Consider the following 18,836-nt stretch of genomic DNA (forward strand, 5'->3'; position numbering starts at 1 on the left):
GGGTTTTCAACTGCTGCTTTTGAAGGCTTTGGCTGAGATCCAAAGACTATTTTAGTCATATTTAAAGTCAGGGAATATCCAATTGAATTTTGACCATTATTTTAAAGAGCAAACTTACCCTCCTCCATCATATTTCTACCGCAGACTTCTTTTAAAAAAGTCTTAGATGCTTCATGATTTGTATTAAATCACATTTGCTTTCAGCTATCTAGCACAAGTTTGTCTAAACAAATATCTTAAATAATTACATCTTTCATACTGTATATGCACCAATGACTTTGCTTCCAGATTTTGCAGAACACCTGTCATTTGCTGTGGAGCTGCCCTACATTTCTGTGGCTTTATCCTAGGCATGTTTTGGACCTAATATCCATTTAGGCAGGGTGATTTTAGAAACACTGCTCTTTAACAGAATAACAGAGTTGGAAAGGGACCTTGGAGATATTCTATCTAGTCCAACCCTCCGCTCAAGCAGGAAACCCTGTATCATTTCAGACAAGCGATTGTACAATCTCTTCGTAAACACCTGAAGTGATGGAGCACCCACAACTTCTGGATGCAAGCCACTCCACTGATTAATTGTTCTCGCTGTCAGGGAATTTCCCCTTATTTCTAGGCTGGTTCTCTCCTTGATTAGCTTCCATCCATTGCTTCTTGTCCTGCCTTCAGGTGCTTTGGAGAATAGGTTGACCCCTCTTCTACGTGGCAGCCTCTTAGATATTGGGACATTGCTATCATGTCATCCACAGTCCTTCTTTTCATTAAACTAGACATCCCCAATTCCAGCAGCCATTCCTTATATGTTTTAGCCTCCAGTCCCCTAATCATCTTTGTTGCTCTTCTCTGTACTCTTTCTAGAGTCTCAACATCTTTTTATCTTTTTGCGGTGAGCAAAACTGGATGCAGTACTTCAATATTCTATAAAGAACCATGTGTCCTTTCCTTGTAGCTTCTGTTTTGGGGTGCAGTGGGGAAAGGGTGACCAAAAGAGGAAAAAGAAGATATTAGGGAAAAACAGAGAAGAGAGATCCTATGTTCTTTGGTTATAATCTCAGAGACTATATGACTCTCAACAGACTCTTGAGAAAATACAGCCCTCAGCCAAAAGAAAGAAAGAAAGGAAGAAAGAAAGAAAGAAAGAAAGAAAGAAAGAAAGAAAGAAAGAAAGAAAGAAAGAAAGAAAGAAAGAAAGAAAGAAAGAAAAGTATCATCTACCCTTACTTTTACTGGGACATCACTTAAAATTCAATCTAGCGGAAGGGGTTCCAACTTGATAACCGTCCAATTTTCTTCTACTTTTATATTTTGGGGATATTCGAAAGATCCATGAGTTAAGATCCCCATGAAAAGCTCTTGTACAAGCCTTCTCATCTTCAAACAAGGGTGATGAAAAGGAAAAAGGTCTTTTCCACGGTTGGTTCTCCATCATTGACTCTCCCTTCTTTAACATTCTACTTGATGCTTAATGTTAGTAGGGCTGTGCAAACCTTGAAGAGTTCTTCACTTTGATGATGCTTTGAGTGAAGCATCCCTTTGAACAGAGGTCTTCAGACTTGGCCCTTTTATGACTCATGGACTTCAACTCCCAGAATTCCTCAGCCAGGCACATTGGCTGAGGAATTCTGGAAGTTGAAGTCCATGAGTCATAAAAGGGCCGAGTTGGAAGACCCCTCCTGCCTTTGAAGATGCTCCATGAAGCAACACAGACCTGGTGCATTGCTATTTTTCTAAGCCAGGAAAGTAACTTGCAGCCCATTGTTTAACTATAACTCTTAGCCAGCACTGCCAAGTGAGAATAGATTGCTGAGAATTACACCTCAATGAGAATCAGAAGTTATATGCTCCTTCCCTCATATTATGACCCAATCTATGTGCATACTACTGCAATACACAGTTATTATTTTCTCTACTGTAATGCTTTTGTGAGATAAAAATGATTCTGTTAAGGTCCAGCAGGTCAGAATTGAAAAGTGTTCTATAATCACTGTTAATTACCATGTTAGTAGTAACCAGATTGACAATAGCCCAGTGCTAGAAATCAAATACTCCCCCTTCACTTGACATATGGTGTGCTTTTGACTATGCAGTGATTTTTTTTTGTAAGAAAAAAGGTGCCGGAACTCACATCTTGTTAATCTTTTATTTAAAAAAAAATATATTCAATTCTTAGCAGGACCGGTGGTTGATAAGTAATTAGTAATTTTCTTTCATTTTTGAATTCAGGTTCACACTTTTAAACTAAAAATTTAAAAAATATTTTCAGTTCACCAACAATTTTTTAAAATAAAGAAATTATTTACCTTTCGCACGTAGTCAATCACTGTACACACACGAACACGTCAGTTGTGTAATGAAACGTAACGGTCGCCGCCCGCAGTAAGCACTCAGCATGCAACCACACGACCAATCACAAGCCAAGCAGTGCCACAAGCCGAGCAGTGCCATTGCAACCAGCGTGGACGAAGTACGCATGCATCGGAATCGACACACAAGCAGCCCACATGCACAGTTTTAATGATTTTGCCGCCAACCTGCTACGGTCGACAGGGCGATTCAAGTCCACGTGGATCAAACATCAAATTTTCAAAAGTTACTTTTAAAACTTGGAAAATCTGTCAAAAAAAGGTGCCAGAACTCTGTTCCAGTGCGTTCTATGACAAAAAAAACACTGTTTCTATGGAAAAATCCAACACATGCAATAAGATGCGTTAAAGGATATGCATAACCCAAAGACTTTTATGATATGCATCAGTTTAGAAAAGAATGTTGATCTTTATTAGTAAATATGATCCCCAAAGGGATCCTCAGGTGTATAAAATATCCTAGTCAAATATAATCTAATAATGTTATATATTATTATGTTTATTAATTATCTCTTATTACTTGCTTTATTGCTTTTTTAACAAGAAAAAAATCTTCATATATTTTGATGGTGTTTGTTGGTTATCTTTCATTTTGTTGCTTGACTAGTTTAATTGCCTAGTATTCTTACAATATTTTATCAGGTTGACTTTGTATCAAACATTCATCATTAGCTTTTTACCTCCTTCTGCATTATATTATAGTGCTTTTGGTGCTTGTTTTTTAACACTGTTTTACACTATTATGTAACTTTATATAATACCTCAAGAATCTGAGAAAGAACAGAGAGAGAGAGAGACAGAGGGAGACGGAGGGAGGAAGGAAGGAGGGGAGGGGAGCGGAGGGAAGGGGAGAAAATTTTGTTTTAGCTTGAATTCAAAAGGTATAGTTGGTGGATTTAAAATGGCTAATGCCACATTCCAGAAAAGGGACATCAGGAAAAAAAAATCAGTTTAAGTCTTTTTCCCCACATTAGTTGCTCCATACTGAAAAGCTAAGGCCAACTCTATCTAGGTCACTGAATTCCTTCCTAGAGTTTCCTTCCTTGTTCCAGGCCAGGTTGTTCATTTCCTAAATGTTCTTGAGTGCTACTGATATATTCCTTTATTCAGGATTGATGCTGCTTAATTTAATATCATCATTATCACTCTCCTGAAACATGTGCAGATTTTAGCAAAGGATAAAAAGGTGGAGGACAAACAGCTAAAACAAGAATAACTGTGGAAAGGCATGCATATGACCGGGCAACTAATTCAAATGTTGACCGGCAGCTTAGAGACCCAGATATTCACTAGCCAGTTAATTCCTAATGATCTCACATCTCATTATGCTATGTCACTTTTGGATAGCACTTTGCCTTGAAGAGGTGGATCAACACCCTATTTGGGTGGCTTTCCTAGGCTTAATGGAATGTCCTTTATCTTTCAGGAAACAAATGGGTGAAAATGCAGCTTCCCATAAGGTTCATTGGCCAAGTAAGAGTTGCACATCTATGGTATGTTAAGATATCAAAATTTAGTAGCTGGAGCAGTGGGGTTTTTGTGCAGTGAGGGAGAGTACGGAATTATTTTTGATTGGTTGACTGCTGGCTCCTGCATGAGGCATTCTGCACTAGGATTGGTTGCTGTGGGTGTGGAGGGGGAGTTTTCTTTTCCCCCGCCTTTTTCTTCTGTGTGCTCTGTGATTTACCTCACGATGCTCCTGTTTGCCTGACTATCTTGTTTGCTGTATATATAGATATAAAATATATTTATTTATACAATACTTGTGCAGTGAGGGAAAACAAGCAATTATGTTTGATTGGTTGCCTGCTGGCTCCTTTGTTAGGCAATCTACACTCTGATTGGTTGCTGTGGGTGTGGAGGAGGAGTTTTCTTCTCCCCCCGCCTTTTTCTTCTGTGTGCTCTGTGATTTACCTCACGATGCTCCTGTTTGCCTGACTATCTTGTTTGCTGTATATATAGATGTAAAATATATTTATTTATATAATACTACAAGTTTGTGTCAGCATCTCTGACTTCATTTGGACACCTGCTGGGCAACTCCCCGACAATATATTTGCAAGGGTACCTTACCTTTCCCTTGGATATAACGAAGAAAGTACTTCCTTCCTCTCCTTCCCGGATAACGTAATCACCTTTGTCATAGTATTCCTGAGGAACAAAGAAAAGGCAGGCAATGATAAGCTATAAGTCCTTGACTTACAACAGTTTATTTAGTGACCATTTGAACTTACAACAGCACTGGAAAAAGTGACTGATGGCCATTTTTCACACTTTTGACCATTGCAGTGTCCCTACAGTCACGTGATCAAAATTCAGACGCTTGTCAATTGACTCATATTTATGACGGTTGCAGTGTCACGGGGTCATGTGATCATCCTGACAAGCAAAGTCAATGAGGATGCCAGATTCACTTAACAACTAGGTTACTAACTTAACACCTGCAGGGATTAGCAACTGTGGAAGAAAGGTCGTAAAATGGGGCACTTAATAAATGTCTCACTTAGCAACAGAAATTTGGGGCTCAGTTGTAGTTGTAAGTCAAGGACTACCGGTATTTAGATCTTCCCAAGACATTAGCTAAAGACCACTGGCATCTTCTAGAGAAAATTATTTAACTTCCTACCAAACGTACAGTCAAGACTTAAATATGAATATTATATTAATCAATTTGCTTAAAGTGCACTGAAGTTTTGGCCTTCAAGCAAGGGTGATATTAATATTACATAACAATCATTGTATTTGCAGGCTTTCTATATGGGGAGAACAGAATCTTTCTATGCCAGAAAAATAATGCAAATTCTATAAAATTCTAAAAAGCCACATTCAAAAAAGCTACAGTAGCTTTCGGGAAAAAGGAACAAAAGCCAAAAAATTTTTGGCTCAACTGCCTGCATTTTCCCTGTGGAAGTTTGTCTTCTTCTGCATAAGTTATAAACGCATTGATCAATTAAACATGAATGTCTTTTTAAATGACTGAAAGGGATTTAGAGCTAATTGATAATCCAAATAAATCTATTAAAGAATGTGGCATGACTAATTGCACAAAGTAATCCCATAGTCTTTTGCTTCTTTTGATCAACTGTTCAGATTTAGTCAGTGTAAACCCACTGAAATCAATGGATCATTAATATGGGCCAATAAACCTAAAGGTATTGATAATTCAGGCTTCAAACATACATACATAATATATACGTACATATATACATACAGTATTTTTAAATGACACAAAACCCAGAAGCCATGAAAGTGAACTGGAAGTGATTCCTTAACTCTATGAGATGCAGGAAACACTTGAGAGAACAATCAAAAGTGATTGGTTTCTATGAATTGGGCCTTATAAATATGATCTAAGTCTCTGGCCCTTAAATATGAGGCTTTCTAAGTGGGAATTGTAGATGTATAAGACTATCACATAGACAGCACCAAGTTTGGAAAGATTTCTATAGATACAATTCTGATATAATACAATTAAGAATGCCAGGGGTTGCAAACATGCTCACGTTCTAGGACAGTACAGCTGCTTATCATAAAATTGAAGAATTATAAATGCATGACATGACCGCTTCAGGAAGAAAACCTAGGTAATGGTAGTAAAGACATACAAATTAGTTCATGGGGACAAGTATGCTGGATTTTCAAAGAGGAATTTAACAGAATAACAGAGTAATAGAATAACAGAGTTGGAAGGGACCTTGGAGGTCTTCTAGTTCAACCCTCTGCTCAAGCAGGAAATCCTATACCATTTTAGATAAATGGTTGTCCAATCTCTTCTTAAAAACCTCCGGTAGTTGGAGCACCTACAACTTCTGGAGGCAAATCGTTCCACTCATTAATTGCTCTTTGTTCTAACTGTTAGGAAATGTCTCCTTAATTCTAGATTAGTTCCTTCCTTGATTAGTTTCCATTGTCTCACAATGCAATTTTTATGCTGGCAAACTATTCATCCCCATTCCTCCTACACACAGACAATAAACATGCTGGATTATTTGAGGACATGGAACATCTCAGTTGATGTGCAACCCAAATAACTGGGTCAAAAAAGTCAGTATGGAGGTACCAGCAGTTCCATAGAATACCCACCATTTTTTTGGATCTGCATTGATAATGCACATATATACAAAGGGGCAGAGTTCCACCTGCCTTGCCATGACCGTCATCTTGATTTTCTTTGACACTTTGATACTATTGAACCAAATTACTTAAGAATCCAAACAATATTTTCTTTTCTTTAAAGAGATGGAATCAGCAGGAAGGACCACATGCTAATGTTTTGTTTTGTTTCACTGACTTTTAGTTGCCTTAAAGTATTTCCAAGGGAGAAAAATGGGACTACCGTATTTTCCGACGTATAAGACGACTGGGCGTATAAGATGACCCCCTACATTTCCTGTTAAATTATAGGGTTTGGGCTATACTCGCCGTATAAGACTACCCCTCTTCCAACGCACACCAAATAAAAATTAAAAAACATCAGATTTGATTTTAATATGGTAATTTTAATTCAAATGCTTATGACATGCAGGTACTTAGTAGGAAAACTGTCACTTATAAACATAAGGCTGTTTGTCATCAAACATGTAAACATAAAACAGTGCAAGTGGATTAAACTTTTCCTAATTCACTCTAAAGCTTTCCCTGTGCAGACCAAATGGGGGATCCGCTCCAGGTTTTCCAGCCAGCCCGCCCAGTTCCTGAGTCAAATGTCTCCTTAGAGCTAAGCAGCTGCTCTGGCTGCTGCATTCCCCACCTGCCTTTCAAGTTGGGATAGACTGCAGCTGCTTTTCAACTTTAGAAGGAAAGACGCCCAGACCCCAGCCTGTAACAAATCACAGACTGCAGCTTCTTCTCCAATTGGTCCTGCTTTCCCTGCGCAGACCAAATGGGAGATCCGCTCCAGGTTTTCCAGCCAGCCCTGTCCCTAAAGTTTCAGCACCCGGCGTATAAAACGACCCCTGACTTTTGAGAAGATTTTCATGGGTTAAAAAGTCGTCTTATACACCAGAAAATACGGTATCAATTTGGACATGTGCTTGTCTGGGTGGGATTTATTTATGATTTTATATAGGGCATTTAAAGACACCCCCCCAGTCCTGCCTTAATGCACCTAAAATCACACCTGGAAATTCTACTGCCTCAAATGGATCCCTAGCCTCAATTTTGCAGCCTCACTTAGCTCCACAGTTTTGCAACATTATCATTTTTAACATACAGCTGGGATTCACGTCTGAAAGACTTAGCAAATGGCTATGGCTCAGAGTGGACAACACAGGTAGTACTTGACTTACCACCACCATTCAGTCCAAAATTTCTGTTTGCTAAGCAAAAAAGTTGCTAAGCGAGTTTTGCCCCATTTTACGACCTTACAGTTGTTAAGTCAATCACTGCAGTTGTTCAGTTTGTAAGATGGTTGATAAGTGAATCTGGCTTCCCCATTGACTTTGTTTGTCAGAAGGTTGCAAAAGGGGATCACATGACCGTCACAAATATGAGTCAGTTGCCAAGCATCTGAATTTTGATCACGTGACCAATGGGGATGCTGCAATTGTCATAAGTGTGGAAAACGGTCATAAGTCACTTTGTTCAGTGCTCCAATAACTTCAAACAGCACTAAAGAAATGGTTGTAGGTCGAGGACTATCTGTATTGAGGTAAAGACAGCCAGTGGTGTAAATCTGCTTTCAGGTAAATAAAATAAGATGCCTTAAACAAATGACTCGGGCTGTGGCTTAAGCAGTCAGGCTGGCTCTGCAAACAATTTGTGCTAGACGATGATTTCAGGGAAGGTATTCTATGGTTGCAGTTGCATAATATCGGAAACAGGCAGTAGGTCTCTTTAGATTTCCCTGCCAAATGGAAGAAGTGTGTTGCCAAAGACTTGCTCTGAAAAAATTCAGGTCACGCAGGCAACATACCAGCTTTGGGAAGGAAGGGAGGGAGGGAGGGAGGGAAGAATCTACAGACAAAAGCTGAGCCCAAATGGCATCCAAAATTAATATATCTTGGACTGTAATTTTTTATCATCATCGGATGACTCTGCAGCATTCCTGTCTACAATTATATTCCTTTTTTTTTTAACCTTTGTTCTACTGGAGCATGCAAAGCGATTACGTAAGAATGGGTGCACAATAAATCAATTTGCGCAGAGTAATTTCAATTAGCCCTTCAAATATAAAACTGTTCATTTACACTGAATAAAGCATAAACAAAAGAAAAGAGGGAAAAAAGCAGATATATTAATGATGGATTTTTTTTTCCAATTACAAATCATTATATTCCAAAAGTGTAATGAAAGACGGCAGACAGAATATCCTGCTATTTTTTTTTTTGAAAGCTAGCCATGACTGCTTCATTAACACAGATATTTGGTGATATATGAGATAAGTATCACAGCATGTCACATTTTTACAGTTCAGTGTTATAATTCCATCAGCTATTTTAAGTGCTCTTAAATATAGATCTCCAGATTCCAAACGTTAGCCAATGTTTCTTCCCTTCCCCTATGAAAGGATTAAATTTACAGATTTCTGATAGCATCTACATCTTTCTCTTCCATATCCATTTACTTCCTTTACTCCTTTGCTTTCCTTTCTTTTTCTCTCCTCTCCTTTCTTCTCCCCCCCCTCCCCCCTCTTCTCCTCAATTTGACTGTTTTGACACATTTGGGGACTTTTGCACAGACAGAATTTCATCTCAAGCTTTTGCACTGGGACATTATTTCCCATAAATTTCAGCCTTTTAGGCAGTATGATCTGGCTATTTTACGTAAAGTACTGTGATAAAACATGCTATCCACCAAAAACCACATATTGCTAAATCAAATTTATGGGAAGCCATGCAGTTTAGAAAGTATTCTAAAGTATTCCAAAGTATTTAGAATTTCTGTATGGGTTTCAGAAAGGAAAGGTCAGTACCTTCCCCTGCACATTAAAAATGCTACTGAATAATCTTATTTACCGCGGATCAAATAACATAGAATTTGGAGCTTAATCAGAGCAGACTGTAATATATAACTCTGTTTGACTTTACCCTAGAGTGATTTTGCTAAAGAGATAAATAAGATCAAATAATCTCATTAGGGGTCCAAGACTTACCACTTCCAAGCAGTCTATAATCTTGGTTAGTTTATCTTCGGGTAAATTCTTCAGTAAAGAAACACTTCGGGGGGGGGAAAAACCAAAGAAATCCATTGAATTCAATTTGTATAAAACGTTTTAGCTTTCATTTTTCGATTTTAACTTTGACTTCAGCTCTTTCTTGGGGAGATATTAGATACCCCTAAAAATATTATGCATATTATGGGTATTACTTATAAACAACAGTTAACGTGAATGTGGTTAATGGTAAGGTTTGGCATATAAATGGAAGTTCAGCAGTGGTACAGAATAATCACTATAATCTACAGCCCTTGCAGAAGTTTTTGCCCAAAATACATTCTTTCAGTTTGGTTTGAGTATTACTACTAGGATAATTACATAGGATTTTATATCTGAGGTCCATTTTTCTTCAAAGAACTGTGATTTGAGAACTGGCTTCTAAATGGGTGTCATTAAAAAGGACAAAGTTATCTGTGAGATTCTTGTCAACAGTATCAGTAATCAGTACTTGCTCAGTCGATACAACTGCCTTCAAACCACGATGAAAACCACCATTTTCTATCCACTTATGAAATAAATACTGATAGAACAGATACTCCCTACTGATCCTTTTTCAATCAAAATTCACAGGGTTGAATAAATCTCCAGAACAAACTGGTGGACATGGAAAATGAAAATAAAAGAGGTGATGACTCTTTGTGTAAACACTTGTATTTTGGTTTGACACTGGGTGTAAACAGTATTATTCTTCTGTTTATAATACAATAGCTATTTTCACATTGAAATGAATGAATGATCAAAGTAGAACTGCATAGCAGGGGATATTTGTAACTCCGAGATGAACTGTGGAGTTCTTGCTGCTCTCTAAGCTTGGTTGTTTTCTTGCAGATGTTTTGTTACCAAACTAGGTAACATCTTCAGTGCTAGAAAGGAGTGCGTTTTTCAGCCATCAACAGGCACATAGGGATAAATGACATTTACATACCATTCAAAAGAGACAATCAAAACCTAAAAAGGAAACCGAAAGACCAAAACACCTCCTTGCCAGCGATCAACACTCAGATAAGCAGGGATTAACATCAGAATTAATACCAGGCCAACAATCAAGCAGTAAACAATAACCCAATCAAGGAACTATCAACTCAAACAAACAATGAAAGGAGTAAACAACAACCTAATCAAGAAACTACCACGAAGAAAATGTCACTCCCACCAACACTGGTAGGACAAGCCAGTATATATAAACAGAGAACAAATTCCATTCCCTTCTTGCACTGAAGATGTTATCTAGTTGGGTAATGAAACATCTGCAAGAACAGCAACCAAACTCAGTGAGCACTAAGGACTTCATAGAATTATAGAAACCTCTGTATAGAGCTCCTAATTATATGGATATTTGCAGCACAGAGCCCAAATGGAGAAATTCAGAATTCAACTCCTAGAGAATATTCAGATTTATCTCCAATGTGTTCATTCAAATAACTAAAGGATAATTCTGGATCTCAGAATTGGATAATAAGATTCAATTCATCTATCATCTAAAACAGGCATGTCAAACTGCTGGCCTGTGGGCCGGGTGAGTCACTCCAAAACCATGCTCACCCCATTACCGGCAATGGGGGAAAAGTTGTGATACGTCGCCTGTTTGACATGCCTGTTCTAAAAGCAGAGAGTGTTTGCAGGTAGCAGCAGCAACTACCGACCCAAATACTTCATTTTTCTTTCTCTTTATTTATAAAGAGAGAGAGAGAGAGATAATAAGGTTTTACACATAGGACCAAAATATTGCCCAGCAAGTTCTTGTCTCAGAACATCCTATATTTATCTGCTGATATTTAAAAAAAAGGAAGATGCACATGCCACGTTTACCTTCTCAGAAAGTTTCTATATTGGTCATGCCTTGCTTGAGCTGTTCTTCTCATGATATTTTGGAAAACCTCTCTGTCTAATGCCCATGTTTTCACACTGGTGACAGCTAGGGGGGAAAAATGAAAGCAAAACAGAAGAATAGACAATTCTAGCGTACTGTCTAATACCCATATACATTCAAAACATATTTTCTCCAATAATGATGTTTACTAAAGTTCTCAGAGCATCTTCACACATTCTCTCCAAGGAGTTAACACCAAAGAGTTGCAATGAGCTTCATACCTTGTCACACACACACACACACATATATATTTTGTTTACCTTGTTCACCACTTCTATCAATTGGAAGATGACCTACAAACGTTTTAGACAAATAAATGTAGTTGCCCAAAGCATTTCAGAATAATGATTCAACTGTTTTATAATATCTCCCAAAGTTATCTATAAACCAAATAGTGTAAGAAGCTAATTTTGAAGGAAGACATCCTCTATACCTCCATATTCGCTAGGGGGGGAAAAATTCTGAATACATTGCGTATTCTGCCACATTATGTTGGAATGCATGAGGATGTCCAAATTAAAGGTCCTACTTTGCATAGGAAACATGAGCATGGTTGGAGTAAAATTGGGCTACGCTTGTGGCACATTGACCAAGTAAGTAAACAGGCTTGAGTTATGACATAACAGAATAACAAAGATGGAAGGGATCTTGGAGGTCTCCTAGTCCAGTCCCCTGCTCAGGCAGGAGACCCTACACCATTTCAGAAAAATGGCTCTGAAATTTCTTCTTAAAAGCCTCCAGTGTTGAAGCACCCACAACTTGTGGATGCAAGTCGTTCCACTGATTAATTCTTCTCATTGTCAGGAAATTTCTCCTTAGTTCTAGGTTGCTTCTCTCCTCAATTAGTTTCCGTCTGTTGCTTCTTGTCCTGCCCTCAGGGGCTTTGGAGAACAGCTTGACTCCCTCTTCTTTGGGGCAGCCCCTGAGACATTGGAACACTGCTATCATGTCACCCCTCGCCCTTCTCTTCATTAAACTAGACATACCCGATTCCAGCAACCGTTCTCTATATGTTTTAACCTCCAGTCCCCTAATCATCTTTGTTGCCTTCTACAAAACAAAAATGTTTTGCTGAAATATGGGATTGAAGTTTGGTTTCTGAATGAAATAAGAGGAATATAGTAAAGGCTTACAAGTGGATCAACAATTAGCAAAAAAAAAAAGAGGATGGGGCAACATCTCTTCAGTTGTTAGATGTCTTTATGCATAAATGTGTAAGGAAAGTTTGTGATAATATTAGAAATGCACTGATTGGAACCTGAAAGTTTGTGTACTTTGGTACAATGGAGATGCAATGTTGTTGTGTTATTAGGAACATCCTGAGAATACAACTATTAAACCCTAATAAGCAGGCATATACATAGAATGAAGGCTATTGCTAAGCACATTGCTAAGCACATTGATTTGTGCTTCTTAGATTGTAAGCCGCCCTGAGTCTTCGGAGAAGGGCAGGATATAAATGGGATTAAAAAAAACAAACTTTACATGTATCTACAAAGTTTTCTGTACAGATGTGACTGCCCTGCACCATTTTCAGAGAACTGGATTTCATAAAGAAACTGATCAGTTCTATTCTGTATCTCTGTTCATTCCCATCTCTAATAAGAAAGTATTCGGGATTTCCCTACTATTGTTAATGAGGAAACATGGCAGGAACAATGATAATATCATACATAGATTTTATTCACGTTTTTTTGAATTTTATCTCCTCACAAAATCACAGTATTCTTGTTTTTGCCACATTTTCGGGAACAAGCCTAGTTTACCTTTTACTGAGGCTGTCCTTGTACAATTATATAAAATAGCCAGTTCTCCAAAGGCTGTCCATACAGGGATTGATGACAGAAATTTGTTATGCTGATAAACCTCCAATCTGCCTTCTGTTGGAAAAGGAAAAAAAACCAAAGTAAAAATCAAACTGATATAATTATGTATTAAACTCTGCTTCCCTTTTATTGTTTTTGTACCGCTTTCAAAACATTGATCTGTTTTCCATTTTTAACTTGATTTTTTGTTAACAAGCTTGACTGAATAAATTTAGTATGTGCTTATTTAATTATAAACTAATTGCAGTTTCAAATCGTCAGTAATTTAATTACACAAATGCATGCTCAAATAAGATTATTCCATTGTTTCAGCAAGTGTGTGTTTTTTTTTAAAAAAACACACAACTTTTTTATTGGTGTTAAAGAAGCGGACTTGTGTTACACTTGGTGTGTGGTTTTTTTTTTCCTGACTCTTAAACATTTGTCACCATAATAAGAATTTATAGCTCAGGGATAGAACATAACTACAAAATGTGGCACAGAGCCAGGTTATCTGTGAAACTGCCTTTCCGTCAGGCCATATAGGGTGGGCATGCTCTTGGTCCCCTTCTCTAAATACAGGTAGTCTTCGATTTATGACGCCAATTGAGCCCAAAATTCCTGTTGTGAGACATTTGTTAAATGAATTTTGCCCCATTTTACGACTTTCTTGCCACAGTTGTTAAGTGAATCACTGCACTTGTTACATTAGTAACCCAGTTGTTAAATGGATCTGGCTTCCCCATTGACTTTGTTTGTCAGAAGGTCACGTCCGTCATAAATATGAACCAGTTGCCGAGCATCCAAATGTAAATTGTGTGACCACGGGGATGCCACAACAGTCGTTAAGTGTGAAAAATGGTCATAAGTCACTTTTTCAATGCCGTTGTAACTTTGAATGGTCACTAAATGAATTGTCGAGCACTACCTGTACTTGAAAATTGCACAGATTACTATTACCAGTTTATAGAGCCGTATGTTATAAAAAATGGCAAATATGTGTGTGTTTGTTTGTGTGTGTGTGTGTATCAAAAAGCTGACAGAGTTTCATTCCGTACAACATTAACCTTGTGAACTCTCAGGCTTCTTCCTTCAGATATATACTCAAGATGGACAGTATTTAATATTGCTATGTATATGTAGGGGTGTGGGTCTATACATATGTTGTATATAGTATGTTTTAGGTGTGTGTCATGTATGTGTTTCACTTTGAGAGGGGGCAACTAAATTTCATTTTTGATGTGTGCCATTGTACCCACAGTAAAAAATGACAACAAAGATTATCTTATGTTATCTTATGTTATCTTATGTTATCTTATGTTATGTTATCTTATCTTATCTTATCTTATCTTATCTTATCTTATCTTATCTTATCATCTTATCTTATCTTATCTTATCTTATCTTATCTTATCTTATCTATTCCTCCATGAGTTTCCAGCATGATCTGTGGGAAAGAGAGCCAAAATCGGTTATAATCTCTTTCTCCAGATTCTGCTCAGGGGTTTTTCATTTCCCCATTTTTATTGCGGTTGAAGAACGGATCGCATGAGTGTTAACAATCCTTCTTTCTGTAGACTAAACTTAATTTCTTGCTTCAACCAAAGGCGGGTTGTCATGTGCATGAGACCTCTAAACCTGGGAGCGCGTTTTCTTCATTGTGAGTAATTGCTTCCTTCAGGATGACAAAAATAATAAAAAAGTCAGTCTCACAGCATGCTGTTCACAAAATACCCGATTTTGCTAAAGGAAAAAAAAACCCCAAAAACTATTGTTCTGGCACCAAAAGAAGTCAATGGAAATTGGAGATGAATTATTTGGGCAGGACAGATTTGCCCTTATTCCCATTTCTTTCCTAGTATCGATTTTAACGCTTAATTAGGACTAATTCAATTCTGTATATTGATGTCTTCCGAACTATGCAGTTTGTCAAATCAAACTGAGAGACAGAATTAGTCATGGTTATTTAAGGACGCCTTGTGACTCACATCCAGTATATGCAAAGCATCTGGGTATGCTTTGAGGGTGATGCTTAGAAAGAGACGGTAACATCTCCCCAAATTCTAGGCATTTTTCTTCCAGCCCAACTAACTTCTTGAGTTAATGGTAGAAAGCAAAAGAAGAAGAGCAAAATCTCAATTCTGCTCAAACACTCATCCCTTTTGAGGCCCTACTTTGAATCCCAAACTGAGAATTCCGAGAAAATGATCGTATCATTTATAAAAAACACAGTGGCTTAAAAAATAAATAAATAAATGAGCTCTCTCTCTCTCTCTGTATGTATGTATATTCTTTGCATTAGATAATTATCTTGAGAATTGTACATGTTTTACTGTTGCAAAGTTGTACACTTTATATTTTCCTTCTTATTTTTAAAGCTCTTGCTTTTTAAATAATATGTGTATCTTTGCGTTTTTGTACATTTTTTTCTTTTTCTTTTATTGTTTTAAAACAAATAAATAAGCAAGCAAGTAAGTACAAGTAAGTAAGTATGTACGTAGATAACTAGGTGGAACAAGCGTAATCCCAACAAAGCTTTCCTTGTATTTATTAGCAGGCTAAGACTTAGCCTCAGAAGCATAATTTCAGAGTTTATTTTAAATAATACTTAAGCAGCGTTTAAATAGACAGATAAAAAGGTTACCAACCTGCCAGTACAAATAAATGGTTGCCAGGTTCTCCTTGTTTGATGATGTAGTTTCCTTGCTGGTATGTCCTTCCATACATACATTCCACCATGTCTCTGATCTGCTGAGGGTCCAGCCTTTTGAGAAATTGGTTTCTACTCAGGGCATCTGTGATCAGCTTCTTCTCGCTTGCGTTCAGCAAAACAGAGAACAGGGAAAGAGAGAAAAGTCAGTTTAATTTGCGCACACGAATGAATAGCATTATACCCAATCTATTCCTCTGTCACAAAGGTAACTTCTTTTTCCAAAGGTAACACAGAACGTTCATTAGAAGGTAAGTATCTTTATCTGCTAGCCAGCTTTTCTCCAACCTGTCCAGTAATTGTTTTTTCATATCACCTTGTAGTTGAACTTTTAAATAGGATGGTGCAGAAGGAACATTCACACAGTCCTTGATTCACAACTACAATTGTGTCTGAAAAGTTCTGTTGTTGAATGAGGCATTTCTTAAGTGAGCTTAACGTATTATTAAAATACTAAAAAAATATTAAAATATTTCCAAGGGAGAAAAATGGGACTATCAGTTTGGACATGTGCTTGTCTGTGTGGGATTTATTTATGATCTTATATAGGGCATTTAAAGACACCCCCCCCCAGTCTTGCCTTAATGCACCTAAAATCACACCTGGAAATTCTACTGCCTGCAAATGGATCCCTAGCCTCAATTTTGCGGGCCACCCTTAGCTCCATGGTTTTGCAACATTATCACAACGTTGGGCAACACTTTGTCTTTTAATTTTAAGAGAAAAAACCTTTTTCTAACAAACAGCTGGGATTCATGTCCAAAAACTTAGCAAATGGCTATGGCTCAGAGTGGACAATACAGGTAGTACTTGACGTACCACCACAATTGAGTCCAAAATTTCTGTTGCTAAGCAAAAACATTGCTAAGTGAGTTTTCACCATTGTACGACCTTTCTTGCCACAGTTGTTAAGTGAATCACTGCAGTTGTTCAGTTAGTAACACGGTTTTTAAGTGAATCTGGCTTCCCCATTGACTTTGTTTGTCAGAAGGTTGCAAAAGGGCAATCACATGACTCCGGGAGACTGCAACCGTCATAAATACGACTCGCTGAATGGTATTTTTCAGCCAATTTCTGACCACTCTGAATTTCTATGGAAATTCAATTAGAGTTTAATGATTTAAGCCACAAGAACAGTTTTTTGGGAGGGAAAGGATGCTGCATGCAGACAATAAATAATGTTTTAACTTTTCAAGAAATATAGAATAGGTTGCTGTTTCTCAAATGTTCCTACTTCAAGAAACTTTCTCTGTTTAATTTGCCTAGGTAGGAAAAACCTTGCCACAAATCCAGTCTCTATATGTTCTCCCAGATCTTTGGGCTAAAACTCCAGACCTCATCTGAAAGTTATTATTTTTACTGGACAGAAAAGAGAAAATACAGAGAGGATAATCATATCAACTCTATTTGCCTAATTAAATCAGTTTTCTTTCCAGCCTTGCTTCCAACGTAGGAAAGAGAGGAGAGGATTCTGCATAGAAAACAGTCAAGGGAGCCCCAGTCACTTGAAGGGCAGAGAAGGAAACTTAATATTGCAAGACTGATGTCAGCCCTCCCAGATAAACCTGACAGGAAACAAGACCAGATTACAGATAGTCCTCAGCTTACGACCACAACTGAGCCCAACATTTCCATTGCTGAGTTTTTGCCCCATTTTACGACCTTCCTTGTCACAATTGTTAGGTGAATCACTGCAACTGTTAAATCAGTAACACGGTTGTGAAGTGAATCTGGCTGTCAACGCTGCTCACATCGGATGTTCTTGCTTTGACAATAAGGTGAAGAAGCAGCTATTTTATATTTCTACTTGTGTATCACTTTTAGAGTTAAAAGTTAGATGAGGAAGGGAGGGGGAAGGAAGAATGTGCATGGAGGATTAGTTAGACATAATAACATAGTAGCGGGAACATTTTCAAGGTTGAATGTAATAAGAGGTGATAAGAAAGAACTGGGGGTTAAGCTAAGGAGGGAGAACTGACCCTTCAAACTAATTGGAGAATGTGATTTATGACAGCAACAGAAGGAGGGAACTATGTTTTAATATTATTGTGCTTAGGGGAGGGGAATCCAGAGGGATAAGAACTAGGGGTTAAGCTAAGGAGGGAGAACTGACCCTTCAAACTAAATGGAGAATGTGATTTATGACAGCAACAAAAGGAGGGAACTATGTTTTAATATTATTGTGCTTAGGGGAGGGGAATCCAGATTCCAGCTTTACCCAAGCATTGCCGATGTTATATTGCTCTAATAAAAGACTTTTAAGGTAAACAATGCCTCAGAGTTCTTTGAAGAGCTCATCCATCGGAAACTTGACACTGGCTTTTCCATTGACTTGACTGGTCAGAAGGCTGCAAAAGGGGATCACGTAACAGACACACCCAGAACACTGTAACCGTCATAAATGAGAGTTGGTTGCCAAACGTCTGATCATGTGCCCATGGAGATGGAGCAATAGTTGCTCAGTATGAAAAATGGTCATAAGCCGCTTTTTTCAGTGCCGTTGTAACTTTGAATGGTCACTAAATGAACGGTTGTAAGTCAAGGAAGTTCTACTTTGCTGTAAGACTACATTAACAGAATCATGCAAAGCTGAAGGCATAAACTTCCCGCCTCCACTTTTAACTACTCGGTCCATTTAGGGCGGGTTTTTTTCCTAACGTTTCTTTTTCTGACTGTCAAGCGATTGTAGGATCCTGCCTCTCTTCTCTGATGGTTTGCTGCACAGCATCGTCTCCTGTCTTTCCCCAAGCTTATTCATACATTCCAATTTCACCCATCCCCTTTCAGAGTGGAGCCCCATATCTCGCTGAAAGGGGGAATGGGACAACTCATCACAGCCAACTCATCACAGCCAACCTGCCGCGGGACAGCTCGCCATGGACAACCCCTCCCCCCGCGGGACACCTCGCTGCGGGACAATTCAACAATTCAATT

General features: G+C 38.1%; 1 protein-coding gene across 1 annotated transcript in view; it reads right to left on the reverse strand.

Annotated features, from left to right (window-relative positions):
- Positions 1–18,836, reverse strand: part of PRKG2 (protein kinase cGMP-dependent 2) — a gene marked incomplete at its 5' end in the record, with an annotated part of 76,471 nt that overhangs the window by 35,121 nt on the left and 22,514 nt on the right. The window contains 5 exons of the mRNA XM_081333230.1: positions 4,437–4,514; positions 9,457–9,520; positions 11,329–11,434; positions 13,156–13,269; positions 15,841–16,007. Of these exons, the coding sequence (XP_081189356.1) occupies positions 4,437–4,514; positions 9,457–9,520; positions 11,329–11,434; positions 13,156–13,269; positions 15,841–16,007 (529 nt within the window). The remainder of the gene's footprint in view (positions 1–4,436; positions 4,515–9,456; positions 9,521–11,328; positions 11,435–13,155; positions 13,270–15,840; positions 16,008–18,836) is intronic.

Source organism: Vipera berus (assembly GCF_964194415.1).
Source record: "Vipera berus genome assembly, chromosome: 7".
NCBI lineage: Eukaryota > Metazoa > Chordata > Lepidosauria > Squamata > Viperidae > Vipera > Vipera berus.